General features: G+C 37.4%; 1 protein-coding gene across 6 annotated transcripts in view; it reads right to left on the bottom strand.

The window, feature by feature from the left end:
• PALLD (palladin, cytoskeletal associated protein) overlaps positions 1–15,252 on the bottom strand; it is a 321,327-nt gene that overhangs the window by 179,858 nt on the left and 126,217 nt on the right. For all 6 annotated transcript variants that reach the window (XM_039541957.1, XM_039541961.1, XM_039541959.1 and 3 more), the window contains 5 exons: positions 11,606–11,672; positions 7,775–7,880; positions 6,693–6,767; positions 5,037–5,178; positions 4,650–4,673 (listed from right to left, as the gene is read on the bottom strand). In XM_039541957.1, the coding sequence (XP_039397891.1) occupies positions 4,650–4,673; positions 5,037–5,178; positions 6,693–6,767; positions 7,775–7,880; positions 11,606–11,672 (414 nt within the window). The remainder of the gene's footprint in view (positions 1–4,649; positions 4,674–5,036; positions 5,179–6,692; positions 6,768–7,774; positions 7,881–11,605; positions 11,673–15,252) is intronic.

The following is a 15,252-nucleotide window of genomic DNA, read 5'->3' as shown; positions in this document are numbered from 1 at the left end:
TTGATGTATGTGCACCAATTTATATGTCCGTTCTTATCCCTTTGCCATATGGACTTGGATGGTCTCTGCCATCCTCTTTAATGTGTGTTGGAAACCCTCATAGTTGTCCATTTGTGGGGTGTGGGTTGGCACTAAGACCTCATCAGGTGATGAGGAGGAAAGAATGATTGGTGCTGGCAGGTTGTCTTCCAGTGCCTGCTCTTCCATTACCTCCTCCTCTGCCTGTGGTTGTGTGGGAATCAGAAGGGTTGTTAGGGCAACTGAATGTGCAGTGTCAGCGAGGAAGCAGACTTCTGGTGGCGAGGTGGCTTCCTGGGGTTAAAGTTGCTGTGAGCCAACCAGGGTCCCTGGCGAGGCCACATGGGCATCAGTGTGTAAGAACCTAGAAGCCAGGGGATTGGGAACCATGAGCCTGGATTCTTTGGGTCCCAATATCTTTTGCGTGAGCAGTGTCTGGATCCTCTACAAGTTGTTGAGAGCTGTGGAGACAGGCTGGGTAAGTAACTCTGTTGCTGAATTAGACTTTCTTTGTTCTTCAATTCCAAAGAGGAATCCCAGAAGAATGTATAACTTGGAGCCATGAGATTTTCCCTCAGAGATTCAGGGATCAAACTACAAGATAGATCATTGTATGGAAGTCAACAACAGGGACAATTGTGGCTCTGGGTGAATCTGCAGGTCCACTGGCGCCAGGCAGGGCAGCATGTACAGGTGTACGGGAACTGGTTTTGTCAGGACACTATGCCACAGTGATCGTGAACTGTCCTGATTGACTTGATTCCAGTGTCAAAAGAGAGTCAAAAAGAGTCAGTGCCTGGACCACTGAAGTAGGCAGTACCACGAGGGTGCTGTACTCTTTCCTGAGGTTCTGGATTTTGGTGCCAGATGCTTCAGTGCCATATGATTTGAACTGTCTTGAGAGTGAGCTTCAGTGGGATCCCTTTTGGGTTGCAAAGTCTCAGACAACATTCAGTGCCAGGGGAGGTTTTCCTGTTAGAGGAAACTCTGTTGAGCGACCTGCCCAGAGGTCTTCTAGCTCCCTGCAGTCTGTCTAAGGACAATGCTATTGTCATGTTTGCTGTTTGAGTTGGAGCTCTTGAATGCCAAGAGGTTGCATTTATACGCAGGCTTGGAAGATCCCTGTACATGGGAATCTAGTGAGCCTGGTTCAGAAGTGGGTCTCATTGACTTGGTCATTAGGAAGACCTAAAGGCAGCCCTTCCTGTCCTTTCTAGCTTGGGAGCTGAAGGACCTGCATATTACACATTTACTGGGAATAAGTGATTCTCCGAGAAAACAGAGGGACTTCAAGTGTTCATTTGAAGCTGGTATAGTTCGCTCCCATGAAGGGCAGTGTTTTAATCCCAGCAAATCAGATGACACCATACTACCCAGGTGAGCTCTAAGAACTAAAGATTGGAACAGGCAACCAAACTATAATATAAACCCATTAGCTTAAAACTACAAGAAGGGGCTGGCAGTCTCTTGGTCTGTTGGGCTCCATCGCTAAACCATGAGAGGAACTGAACAGCAGCAAGCACACCTCTCCTTTACATGCCCTTGCAGTGGAGCACAAGGACTGAATAGCACATGCATGCCTTATGGTACTGCTGGCCAAAAAGACTCCCACCTCTAGTATATGAAGCACATGCACACATCAGAGGAATGTGTATATGGACAATCACTTGCGGGAGTACTGCTGATTCTATTGATATCGATATGCCAAGGGCTTTTCTCATAACACCAAGTGTATTAAATCTAGAAACAGAATTTGAAACAGTCCTTATTTTCAAAGAATACTAATTTCCATTTTTTCAAAGGAACTTATCACACTGATCCGCTTTGTTTTATAACATCTAAAAAACAACAACTTGAGTAGAGTTATTTTGCTACAACGAGACATATTGTGGGGGAAGTTTTCAGTAGTGCCACAGAAATTTAGGAACACAGCGAATCTGGGCTTTTAAACACAGCGGGGCTAAATTTTTTATGCAAAATCTTTTTTCACACGAAATGCAGTCTTTGATTGGTTAAAACAATTATCAAATTCAGGTAGACTTTTGCAAATTATTTTGGTTAAAAAATCTGGAAATGTCAAAACAGTTTCAGCATTTCTGAAACTAAACATTTCCACGTTTTGTTTTGGAAAAACATTTTATTTTGGAATTTCAGTCAATTTTATTAAAAAAAACACTTTAAAATGTTTTTTAAAAAACACAGAATCAAAATAAAATGTTTTGTTTGGCACTGAAACATTTTTGTTAACACAAAATGAAAATTTTCTCTACATATTGGTTTGCCAAAAATTACTACACATTTTCATTTTGGATCAACCTGAAACAATTTTCTTTTTCAATTTTTTGGACCTGCACACAAACCAAATAGTCAGTTATTTGTGCAGCATTAGCATAAAATCCCTTAGTTACCTTTGAATATCTCCTCCTTTAGCCCAATTTATCTGACCACCATATAACCAAACTCCTAGTTAACCAATAGTCAATCACAGCCCACAATAGCAATGCATACCATATGTTACTCTCCTGCATATCCAAAGGCTTCAGAGGTCTCTGAAACCCTTCAGAAAAATTGGATTGTACTGTAATTTGACATCCTTAACAAATATAGACTAGTGTATAATTATAACCCAAACCCCATAGTTAATACTTGGACTCACTGTTAAACCTCGTGAGAGGCCAGTTTGAGCAAATATACTGTTTTCAACTTTCTTTTAAGGTTGTTACCTAGCACATCTCACATTTCAGGCCTCAGTAAACCATGTGGGGCAGTTGCAATAAAAATAGGCACAGATGCAAGTTTTGTACTTATTCCCATGACAACTGATGCCCAAAATAAGTAATGGGATTGCATGCAGCAATCTGCACACCCACCTCTTCACATCCTCTGCTAATCAATATTTTCAAGGTCCAAAACTGAGGCACTGTGTCTGGGGGCACAATAGGGAAGTGTTTTGCTGGGGGGATAAGGGAGGTTGGTGGAGAAGTGAGGTGAAAAAAGGAGCACCTTCCTTCTCTCTTCCAGCCCAGTTTCATAAAACACATGGTGGAAGATCATAGTTATCCATATTAGCCCTTCACTGTTTTTTCCTAGTCCCAAACCCTTCCTCTTGAACCTAGATTTTACCCTAGATCCCTCACATGCACACCACCAGTTCACCTACTCAAATCCCCAGCTGATGCCATTCCCCCATATTCAATCCCGCCAATTCACCCCATGCCCACCAGTGCAGAATCTCAAAGCCCCTAGGCTCCTCTAACCAAGTCCTATCAGTTCAGAAACATCCTGCACAACACCTATGTCGCAGGCAGAAAATTATTTTCTTCTGCCCTAACTTCTTCACATCTGAACGCTTGCTTATTTATGAGTTCTGAGCCATCTCCTGTCTGACACCTCAATGCTCAGAACACCCCACATTCAGACACAACCCTTCATGTGCAGAAAACCAGCCCCAGGCTCAGAGCCCTTTACTTTGCTACCTGTCATCCTCTACCACCAAGCTAAGAGGCATCCCCTCCCCCATTTGTTGTTTGATCTGGGAAAGTAGGAGCAGAGGCAGCATATGAAAACAGCCCTATACTCTGCTTATGTGAGAATGAACAGAAATAACCCTGCTCTGTGCCTCCTCTCTGCTATCTGTCACTTATGTGCTGCAGGGCCAGGAGTCCCCTGCCAGGCAGCCAAGTGTATTACATTACAGTGGCTGGAGCAACTCTAGTCATACCAAGAGCTCTCACTGGCAGCAAGTAATGCTACATTCTGTAGTTTGAGCCAGAGAATACAAAGTTGGGACAGTAATGGTAGTATTTAGCCCTAGTAGGTCCTACTAACTAATTTTTCCCTTGACTTAATCTCTGGAGAAAGGGAGAGGAGGAGGGTTGGCTGCAGTGCTCTTATAGGACATTTGCCAAGCAATCTATGCAAAAGCCTAAACAATTGCTTCAGAAGAAGCCATTTTCTTTCACTCTCACAGAACAGGAGCTAGAAGGTGCCATGATGGTGATTTTAGTGATTTCATGCATAAACATAAAAATGGTATGGCAAGGGAGAACATATATTCCAATTCCTACAACTTCTAGCTGATAGCCAAAAAAGTCCATAACACAACGTGTGAAGAGTGAAATAAGGATGTAGAGAGAAAAGTGCAAATGGAAGGACCAGTTTTATGCCTGCTGAGTTCCAAGAGTCATACCTTGTGAATATACCAGAAAGGCTCACTGGAACTAAAAGGTGCTTATTTAGGACAGCTTGCATCTGGGAGGCTAGACTGAGGAAACCAGCATTTAGTGGTCTGGTGTTACAAAACTATGCAAGTAGAATTTGGGTGATGGAATTTTGTGGGGATTGTTTTTCCTCATTAGCTTGCAAGTTGCTCATTTTCTGAGAATAAAGATCGTTTAAAGGTTTTGTCAGTGGGGACCTCCATATTGGTCTGAATGGAATTTACTGTTTAACGAATACAGGAATGGATGTAAAGCACAGTGCAGAATATGAAGCCTGTGATAAAAGAATAGATTGTCTTTAAGGGGGTTTCATATTACCAATGTGCTCCAGAAACATTGTTCTATTTATGGCTTCAATGCAAACACAAAGATCTAGTGAATCAAAAGATTATTTTTTCATATGATTCTTACCAAGTTCAGCTGCAGACCGGGGCTCTGGATATCACATTATCCAAGGAGAAAATAAACAAGAAAAATATATTAGAAAGAGGTTACATTAATAAAAATAATAGAAGTTCTGTATAGAAATAGTACAGGCAAGTATAGTATCTATGCAGATGATACTGGCAGGAAAAAAATCAAGGATGACATTCATATCACCTGTCTATAATAGTTCTGGAATTAATTTACTTGGTCTGTATTACTATTACCCAAATAAGTGGATAAGAGGTTTTCCCTTTATCCAGAACTCAATCCTTATGGTGGAAAGTGACTGCTTTGACTAACTGAGGCTAATTCCACGGTGCTTTCTTGAGAATATATGAATATTATTGGGCTAGCCAAAGGGCTATGTCTTACTTTTCTGGAGAATTCTGAAATCTGGAGAATCTTGGATTTCAACACCCTGTCGAAACCACTCGACGTGCAATGGAGGAGCTCCCCTGATTCTGCACTCTAGTACAACAACCTGTCCTTCAGATGCTGTGGAGTTTTGCAGCTCCTGAAATGTGACAAACATACTTTAAATTAACAAATATCCCACATACTTTAAAACACTCAAATCAAGCTTCCCTTCCTCACCCATCCTCAATTTATTTAATTGTGTCATAACATTCTGCTGATTTTCTTTTCCAAGAACAGTGTTTTCAGTTGGAATATGTTTAATACAGGGTCTATTTTTGAATACATTCTTATCATGGTTACCGAAGAAGTAGTGCACTGTTTGTTCTCTAGGAGGCTGATCTTCTGAAAGCAACATCATTGAGGAGAAAGTGGAAAATGGTCAACTCCAGACATCCACAAAAGGTGGATGTCATCTTATTTTTTACCCCATGGTGTGAAATGAAGAATTTTCAGCTGGCACACATCTTTTAAGATGTGCATTTTGTTAACAACATATTGGCTAATCTGGACATGAGAGAATAAATTGTTCTTGTTAGTCAATACATATATGTTAAGCACAATATTAATAAAAGTGTTGGGAAGTTATGTTAACTGAATGTATTATACCTGCCTCACAATTCTGTCCAGCCATGTCAAGCATACCATAACACCTTGCATTAGCTGAAGTAAGCTTTGGCTTAAGTAGATAGGAAAACTGTCAGCATCAGGACACTAGTGTGTTACCACAGCAACAAGTAGGGAGTTACTCTCACAGGTTAATAGTAGAATGTCCCAATGGGAAAAGGACAAGATATATGAATGTCCTATCCTGGTACAAACCTAGAAGGTACCTTCATGGACCAGTACCTGAAAGGCTAGTACCCAAGACAAAGATAAGGAAAGGAACAGAACAAGTAGTTAAAGAAAATTGGAAAAACTGGTGGTTTGAATTTTAGTGACATGTAAAGAGTTTTGTAACTTCTACAATCATCCTATAAATACTCCTAGCTAAAATGTGTTACTTGATGAGCACATCCGTTATTGTTAAAATAACTTCAAACCCATTAGATTTTATTATCCAGGATGCAATCGTGGGAATGGGTCTTTCTTATTAGCATGTGTTGCCAAATGTTTTGTTTTTAATTTTTGTAGCCATGGCCAAGTACAACAGTGATAGGTATGCTACAAACACATAGAAATTCACATTTAATTCTTTAAAACATTTCAATACAGCAGAAGAACAGGAAATTCACTATTACAATGTAAAACTGCTTTTCTTATAGAATGGAACACACAGACAGGAGATATTTATAGATACAGAGAACATGTTTGAATGTTATGATTCCTGATGTCAGATTTGTGTCCATTTGTCTCAAGAATAAATGGACACAAATCTGACATCTTCATGTTCTCTGTATGTATAAATATCTCCTGTCTGTGTGTTCCATTCTACAGACTAACACGGCTGCTACTCTGAAACCTGCTTTTCTTAAGTGGCCACTAGTACCTACAAAGAAAAGGACACATAAAAAACTATATAAAGTATATGTTATAATGCTATTAAAGGATTCATGCATTATTAGAGACTAGAAAGTAAAATGTAGACTATATATAATGATAGAGAAAACAGACCTTTGTAAAAATGGGTGTGGAGCAGACAGGCTTGGATCCATCTAGTCGATACAGATATGAAGTAGGGCTTTGGACCTAGAAAATAAAAAATGACAGTCACTTGAAGCGCTAAATGTATTATTACTGTAAAGTTAGAATATGCTCTGATAATATGATCAATATAGATCTAATGCAAATCCAACTACATAATCCTGCAAAGGAGTTTTTATTATAGTATAATCATTGTGCGACTTTACTATTTCACATATGTGTACTTCTGCAATCAAAATGCAAGATGTAAAGGTTTCGATGCTCCACACGAGAATTGTGTTCCCAATTACCTTAATGAGTTGTGTGTGTTTGGTATCTGATCATCTTTAAAATATCTCCCCAAATTGAAGTACTTCTGCATCTCCTATTATTACGTACCATATAACAGTATAGTATGTTATTAAAAAAAAAATCTAAGAAGGGCTTGTAACAAAAGGAGAGAGGAAGAGGAGTTATTTTCAATTAAGTTAATATTGAGATAAAATGTGATTGTCTAGAGACCAACATAGATACTTTATAACTTACAATCACTTTAGGCAAACTTATTTCCAACAGCTGATGTAAAAAACAGCAAAGTATAACTGAAACCACAACTATTTGATTTAAGTTAACCACAGAAAATAAAAATGAAAGTCATTTTGTGCTAAAAGTATGTAATTAAACATCATATGCATAGGGAGTTCTTAGCAGTATAAAAAGAATACACATAAGAATTATCATAAATCATATTAATGTACCATACTGTGTAGTGTTCAGTACATTATCAAGTGCTCAGTTATTATGGTTACGACTGTGGTGTAAAAACCTATATAGCACATTTGTGCACATGCTCAAATACTTTATTTGCCCCCATTCCGTGTAAGTAACTTCAACATCTCTTTTCTTTTACTAAATTAATCTTCAGATTGCAAATGGCAGTTTAATGATTTCAAGTTAAATAATATGAAGTATGATCCCTCACCCCCCAAAATGGCAATTCCCCCCCCCCCCCATATTTAATTTTGAGAGAGAGATTTAATATATTTGACTGACTTAACATGACGTCTGAGTACCTGCTGAATGGGTACAGAGATAGGCTGAATTACAGCTGTGGTGACTCCAGCCTTTGGAGTAGAAGATCCTATTGTTAAGGAAACAGAAGTAGTTTTCTTCTGGGCTCTGGGAAAAAAGGGGGAAAAAAACCATTTTTTCAGATCATACAACAGTTATCGAATGTGTTACTTTGGAACCAAGGTAAACTCAAAATTCTTACAGGATTTGAAAGGGATGACACTATATTTTATTTGCAGTGTTGTTGTAGCTGTGTTGGTCCCAGGATATTAGACAGACAAGGTGGGTGAGGCAATATCTTTTATTGGACCAACTTCTGTTCATGAAAGAAACAAGTTTTCCAGCTTACACAGAGCTCTAGAGACCAACATAGATGTCTGAGTACCTGCTGTAAGGTACTGAGTACCTTCAGGAAGAGCTCTGTGTAAGCTGGAAAGCATGTGTCTTTCACCAACAGAAGTTGGTCCAATAAAATATTACCTGAACCACTTTGTCTTTCTACTATATTTTATTGTCTATCCCCCCTCCTACCTATCTTTGTCTCTATGCAATTTATAAACTCATGCTGATCACACTGCCAAATTAAAATTACAAAATCAGCTTCCATCTTAGTCCATGCTCATAACCTTCCAAAATATTAACTTTGGGCAAAGACAGAGAATATCAGCCCAAACGGTGAATATGTTGGAAAGTTTGAACTCAATCCCTTCATCAGCTGCTTTTCAGTTATGAAAGTATTTACATTGTAAAACCAAACATTTTATTTAAAAACACAAATTTGACATCCACTCAAGTCCTCTGAAGATTAATGCTTTTGTTTTGGTTTGGGGGATAGATTCTAGAAAATTATAAAAATCAATCAGTCATGGTTTAAGTGATATCACTTCTGAATGTGCACAGCTGACATCTTGTAAGATTTCATAAAGTTAGATCCAGCCTGTACCACCCTTACTCACAATGAATAAATACTCACTTTTCCACAAGTAGTCAATTTTCTTCAGAATGACTACTCAGATTAATCATGGGCAAGGATGGTAGATCTGATCCTTAATGATGCCCACACTTGTAACACTGTACATTTTCTATACCTAATCAAAGAAGGAGACTCGACAAGGACAGGAGATGCAGCACATACACTGTTGCTAGCACAATATGTTTGACAGAGATTATTTCCATGAAAGAAACCAATAAAATACAATTCTGAACATCCAGGATAGGAGAAAGTGTTGAATATAAACAATGTAAGGCTTCTTGCATTCTAAAATACTTTGCAAATTCTAAGATTTAATCTGGAAAATAAGTTGCTCTCTTTTCACATTGCAAATAAACAGTTATCACAATATAAACAGATATATTACTGCTTGTTTACATTTCAGAGAAAACTCTTATCACTACGTCCACCCTTTTTCTCTCCTTCTGGGAACATCCAAAAACTTAAAAACTAAGTAAGATATTTGATATAGGTGAGCAAGCAACAACATTTTGTTTTGGGTAAAATTTCACGAAGTTATAAAATTGTTCATTTTGCTTTTTAACTTTCAAAAATTTACTTTTCCAAATTACATATACATAAAAATTCAAACTCTCTTTTAAATGGGAACATTGGTATATATACACCATGCTCCCCCCTGCCCCAAAATGTTTATTCAAATTCAGTATTGCCAAAATATTTCCAAATATAAATTTGGCTCAGCTAAACGACTGGGAAATTTACCCCTTTGTCATGGAGATGTATGTATTATATATACTAGGGCTGTCAAGCGATTAAAAAAATGAATCACGATTAATTGCGCAATTAATCACACTGTTAAACAAAAGAATACCATTTATTTAAATATTTGTGGATGTTTTTTACATTTTCAAACATATTGATTTCAATTACAATGCAGAACAGAAAGAGTACAGTGCTCACTTTATATTTATTTTTATTAGAAATATCTGCACTCTAAAAAACAAAAAGAAATAGTATTTTTCAATTCATCTAATACAAGTACTGTAGTGCAATCTCTATCATGAAATCATATCATTTGATATCATTACAAATGTAGAATTATGCACCCAAAAACCTGCATTCAAAAATAAAACAATGTAAAATGTTAGAGCCTGCAAGTCCAATCAGTCCTACTTCTTGTTCAGCCAATCACTCAGACAAACAAGTTTGTTTACATTTGCAGGAGATAATGCTGCCTGCTTCTTGTTTACAATGTCATCTGAAAGTGAGAACAGGTGATCTTATGGCACTGCTGTAGCCAGAATCACAAAATATTTATGTGCCAGATGAACTTAAGAATCATATGTCCCTTCATGCTTCAACCACTAGTCTAGGAGGCATGCATCCATGCTGATGACGGGTTCTGCTTGATAACAATCCAAAGCAATGCAGACCGATGCATGTTCATTTTCATCATCTGAGTCAGATGCCACCCACAGAAGGTTATTTTCTTTTTTGGAGGTTCGGGTTCTGTAGTTTCCACATCAGAGTGTTGCTCTTTTAAGACATCTGAAAGCATGCTCCACACCTCGTCCCTCTCAGATTTTGGTAGGCACTTCGGATGCTTAAACCTTGGGTCGAGTGCTGTAGCTATGTTTAGAAATCTCACATTGGTACCTTCTTTGCGTTTTGTCAAATCTGCAGTGAAAGTGTTCTTAAAATGAACAACACGTGCTGGGTCATCATCTGAGACTCTATAATATGAAATGTATGGCAGAATGTGGGTAAAACAGCAGGGGACATACAATTCTCCCCCAAGGAGTTCCATCACAAATTTAATTAACACATTATATTTTTTAATGAGAGTCATCAGCATGGAAGCATGTCCTCTGGAATGGTGGCTGAAGCATGAAGGTGCATATGATTATTTAGCATATCTGGCCATAAATACCTTGCAATGCTGGCTACAAAAGTGCCACGCAAATGCCTGTTCTCACTTTCTGACGGCATTGTAAATAAGAAATGGGCAGCATTATCTCCTGTAAAATGTAAACATACTTGTTCGTCTGAGCAATTGGCTAAACAAGAAGTAGGACTGAGTGCACTTGTAGGCATTAAGGTTTATATTGTTTTGTCTTTGAGTGCAGTTATGTAACAAAAAAAATCTACATTTGTAAGTTGCACTTTCACGATAGAGATTGCACTACAGTACTTGTATGAGGTGCACTCAAAAATACTATTTCTTTTGTTTATAATGTTTACATTGCAAATATTTGTAATACAAATTATATACACTTTGATTTCAATTACAACACAGAAGACAATATATATGAAAATGTAGAAAAAACATCCAAAAGACTTAATACATTTAATTGGTACTCTACTGTTTAACAGTGCAATTAAAACCGCAATTAATCACAATTAATTTTTTTAAGTTAATTGTGTGAGTTAACTGTGATTAAATCAACAGCCCTAATATATACAGATAGTAATTTTCCAGCCTATATTAAACCTTCTTCCACAAGTAAGTTAAATTGACTTTGTTTTTTAAGAAATTTCCTTCACTAGAAGTTTTGTGAGTACAGTCAAGTTAATCTTCGTATAGCTATTTTCTGCATGCATTATACATCAGCATATTTTCTTTTAAACAGATGTCCATTAGTCTAAAGTTATTTTCTGTTTTGATAGCTCTGAGCCTACAGTAAAGCTTGCATGTAGCAAGTCCCAGGATCAAGGTCCGGTATTGTACTTTAACACAACTTGATCATTGATTAACACCAGTTAGCCTCTTCTTTTGGAGTAACCTCAGTAAGGACAGATGTAGCAAAACAGTTTTGCTACCATTCTTATACAGTTATATAGAAAATTTGTATATCACTGGTGTTATACTGAGCACACTTACTGTGGCATAGCTCCAGATTTTGACTTGAAAACTAAACTTTCACTCTCAGAATCTGTTGAGCTGACACCTGGAGGGGGAAAAAGGGTATATTCAGTGCTGTTATACACTCTCCAATCTCCACTATGCTTAATTTCAAAAGTAAATACTCTTCTTCTTTAGTAGTATTCTGAAAGCATTACACTGAATTGACTTATAGGATGTAGTATAAGTGAAATCATTTCCATGCAGAGCTGGAAATTCTTTTTTTTGAAAAATACTGTAGCTTTTCTTTTTGCCTGACATGTCTTTATGATCTTTAAATAGTTTGGGAGTCATGACTGTGCTGATATATATTATTAGAGGTTAATTGCTAATTTGATCACAGATTGTTTTTCCTGGGCTTTTAACTCCTTCACATTAAGGCAAATTAAGCAAAAAACCTCATGCATACTATTTTTATGTAAAAGATGAGTTAATGGGCCATATTCATTCCTACCTGGTTTAACATCATGGAATTCTTTGGAGAAGTGGCAACACATGGGGGGAGGGGTATGTGGGGTCACATGTCTCCCCTCCCCCCTGGATTTGCTGCTTGGCTAGTCCTAAGCATGCTCAGTAACATTGCTGAGGCTGGCTGCCCTCACTCTGCCCCTCCTACCCCCACTATCGGCAGGTATGAGTCATCTCTGCTTTAGAGATATACATACAATGAATTTGGTACAGTCAGATTAATTGTTTAAGAGGATGCATTTTTTAATCCATTCCAGGAAAGGGAATTTAAGGAATTTAAGACATTGAAGGAAGCTACCGCTGTATGCTACCTAAAAAAAAAAAAAAAATACTATGCATGCTATACAAGATTCCTGAAGGAATCACTTACTGTGCTATTAACGTATGTAAAAAAAAAAAGTGATGTGTGTGACTTTTCAATGTCTTTGTGGGTCAAACAAATGCAGACTGAAATCTATAGGCCGCTAACTAGAGGTTTTCCTAACAATTCATCTGGGATTTCCATTGTCCCCAGTTCATAGCAAGAATGATATCAAATGATACACTGTAGCTATTAAAGTTATATTAAATAAAACTGCCAGTAGAGAGGAAAATGTCATTCTACTTAATGTAACGAAGAGAAGGTTAAGGGGTGACTTGATCATAGTCTATAAGTATTTACATGGGGAACAAACATTTGATAGCAGGCTCCTCATTTATCAGACAAATATGTGAAAAGATCCAATAGTTGGAAGTTGAAGCAAGACAAATTCAGACTGGAAATAAAGCACATATTTTTTTTAACAGTGAGGCTAATTACCTTATAGAAGAATTTACAAAGTGTGTGCTGAATTCTCCATCACTGGCAATTTTAAAATCAAGATTGGATTTTTTTAAAATGTTGTAGTTCAAAAGGAATTATTTTGGGAAAGTTCTTTGGCCTGTGTTGCATGGGAGATCAGCCTCAACTATCAAAATAGTCCCTTTTGGCCTTGGATTCTATTAATAGCTATGAATAATTAACATGGCTATATTTTTGATAGATTAGAGAAAGAGGTGATCATTGGGCAAGATCTGGATATACATAGACCTGGGTTTCACCAGAGGCTCCATTTGATCTCACAATGAAAGAAATTATATTACCTAACATATACTGTGTTTTTAAAAATTAAAATGTCAGCATTAATTCAAGATTTCCAGTAAAACATTGTGACAGTCTGTATCTTTATGTTCACCATTTTTACAAGACTATGATAAATTTTGTACAAAGTATACCTTGAGAGTTATCATTTGAAAGCTCAATTTGCTTATCATTATTGTCCTAGTAGAATATGTGTGGCAACATTGTAAGCAAAGTTATAAAATTCTAGTTTAAAACATGTTCCAAGTCTGGGGAAACAGCTTCAAACCAGTTCCCTAGAGACAGGCTAGCCAACACCTCAGCTAGGTGTCAACATAATCAAATGGACCACCACCTGGTTAAGCAGCTATTCTTTGGAAGGAAAAAGGGTGTAAGCAAGAAATTTACACCTTGCCAAAGAAACAGACTGGCTATTGCCTGAAGCCCAGCTGGAAATGATTTTCAAAGAAGAAAAATGCTATAAGAAAGGGGAGCAAACTCCTCAGATTACCTCTCTCTCCTCAACTCTACTCACTGCATCAACACTTGAAAGACAAAGGAAACATCATTGAACTGGTGGAAGAGTTCTGGCTGAAAGGAATCCAGCCAGACTGCTGTAAGCATGTTGTGAGAGAAACCTTTTGCTTTAAATTCACTCAGCTTGTTAAGTTAGGTATTAGTTTGTGTTTTACCTTTTATTTCTTTGTAACCAATTCTGACTTTTATGGCTCATCACTTGTAATCATTTAAAATCTGTCTCTGTAATTAATAAATTTGTTTTATCTAAACCAGTGTGTTTGGGAACTTCATTTGGGATAACAAGATTTGTGCGCCTCATTTTCTATAAATGAAATGATGGACTTTCTATGCGCTTCTACTGGGCAATACGAGATGCACATATCTGGGAACAAGTCTGGGGTAGGGGATTTGCTGGTGTCACTCTGTATTATAATTCATGGCTGGCTGGCTGGCTAGCTATAGCACTCATTCAGTATATCTGGGGGTCATTTATATGCTGGAAGCTGAGTGTGGGCAGACCAGGAGTGGTTGCTCTCACAGTGAAGCAGTGTAAAAGGCATCCCAGATTGGAGAGTTGAGGGACACAGCTGTTCAACAGTCCAGACGGTACCCTGGGTAATGTCACAAGCATGTTTAAATAAACTGGTCATAATGCCCAACACATTGCTATTGCATCAGGTTGATTTTTAAACTTTCATCTGTCTGTCAAGTAAGGCTTTACACCAGTAAATATAAAAATATTTGTAGCAATGACACCATCCTTTTATATCCACATACTTATACTTGTTACAGAGTGGCAAAGAGGCTTATCCTCCTGCTGGTTTAAGTGAACAGGTGCAGCTCAGACATTTATAGATAAACTTTAACCTTAACTATAACTCAGTATAGCATAACATTTGCATGCTAAACTGCCCACTCTCAGTACAGAGACTATTTATATTCATCTACATGAATTATACTCATCACCAAATTACTGCTGATGACCCTGCATAGCCTTCTGAGAAACAAAATGCTGTCTTTAATTTCCATTTACCCACTTCGTTAATGATTGCTTGAGATTCTGGTTATTATATGCACAGATTTTAGTTCTTCCTTTAATGGGAAATTTGAAAGAAACGTAATACTTTGAAAAATATCAGAATTGGGGTTCCAATTGTGATGTTTGCCAGTTATCACACAGAATTTAATCAGGGCATTCTATGCAACTGGAAATTTTAATATAATCCATGTATCTGGAAACATCTTGAACACGGGAATAAAGCTTTTTCATGCTCTTGTTTCATAGAAAGTAATTTTGTTTAGATCCAAATCTTCGATATACCTGGTGGGGGTGTATGGATTTCTTCCTTAGAGATGTGTGAAAATGAGAAATTATTGTTGCTTATTCTGCGCCTAAACTCAAAAATTTGTGTTTGATATAATCATAAGCAACTAGTTATTAGTACATCACAAAGACTGACTTCTGGGGAAAGAAAGAATCATGCAGATACCTAAATATTCAGTCTATATTCAATGTTGCTAGGCTATAAAAATTAGGAGG

The sequence above is a fragment of the Mauremys reevesii genome, linkage group 5 (assembly GCF_016161935.1).
Source record: "Mauremys reevesii isolate NIE-2019 linkage group 5, ASM1616193v1, whole genome shotgun sequence".
In the NCBI taxonomy this organism is placed as follows: Eukaryota; Metazoa; Chordata; order Testudines; family Geoemydidae; genus Mauremys; species Mauremys reevesii.
This window is presented reverse-complemented; position numbering and strand designations above follow the sequence as displayed.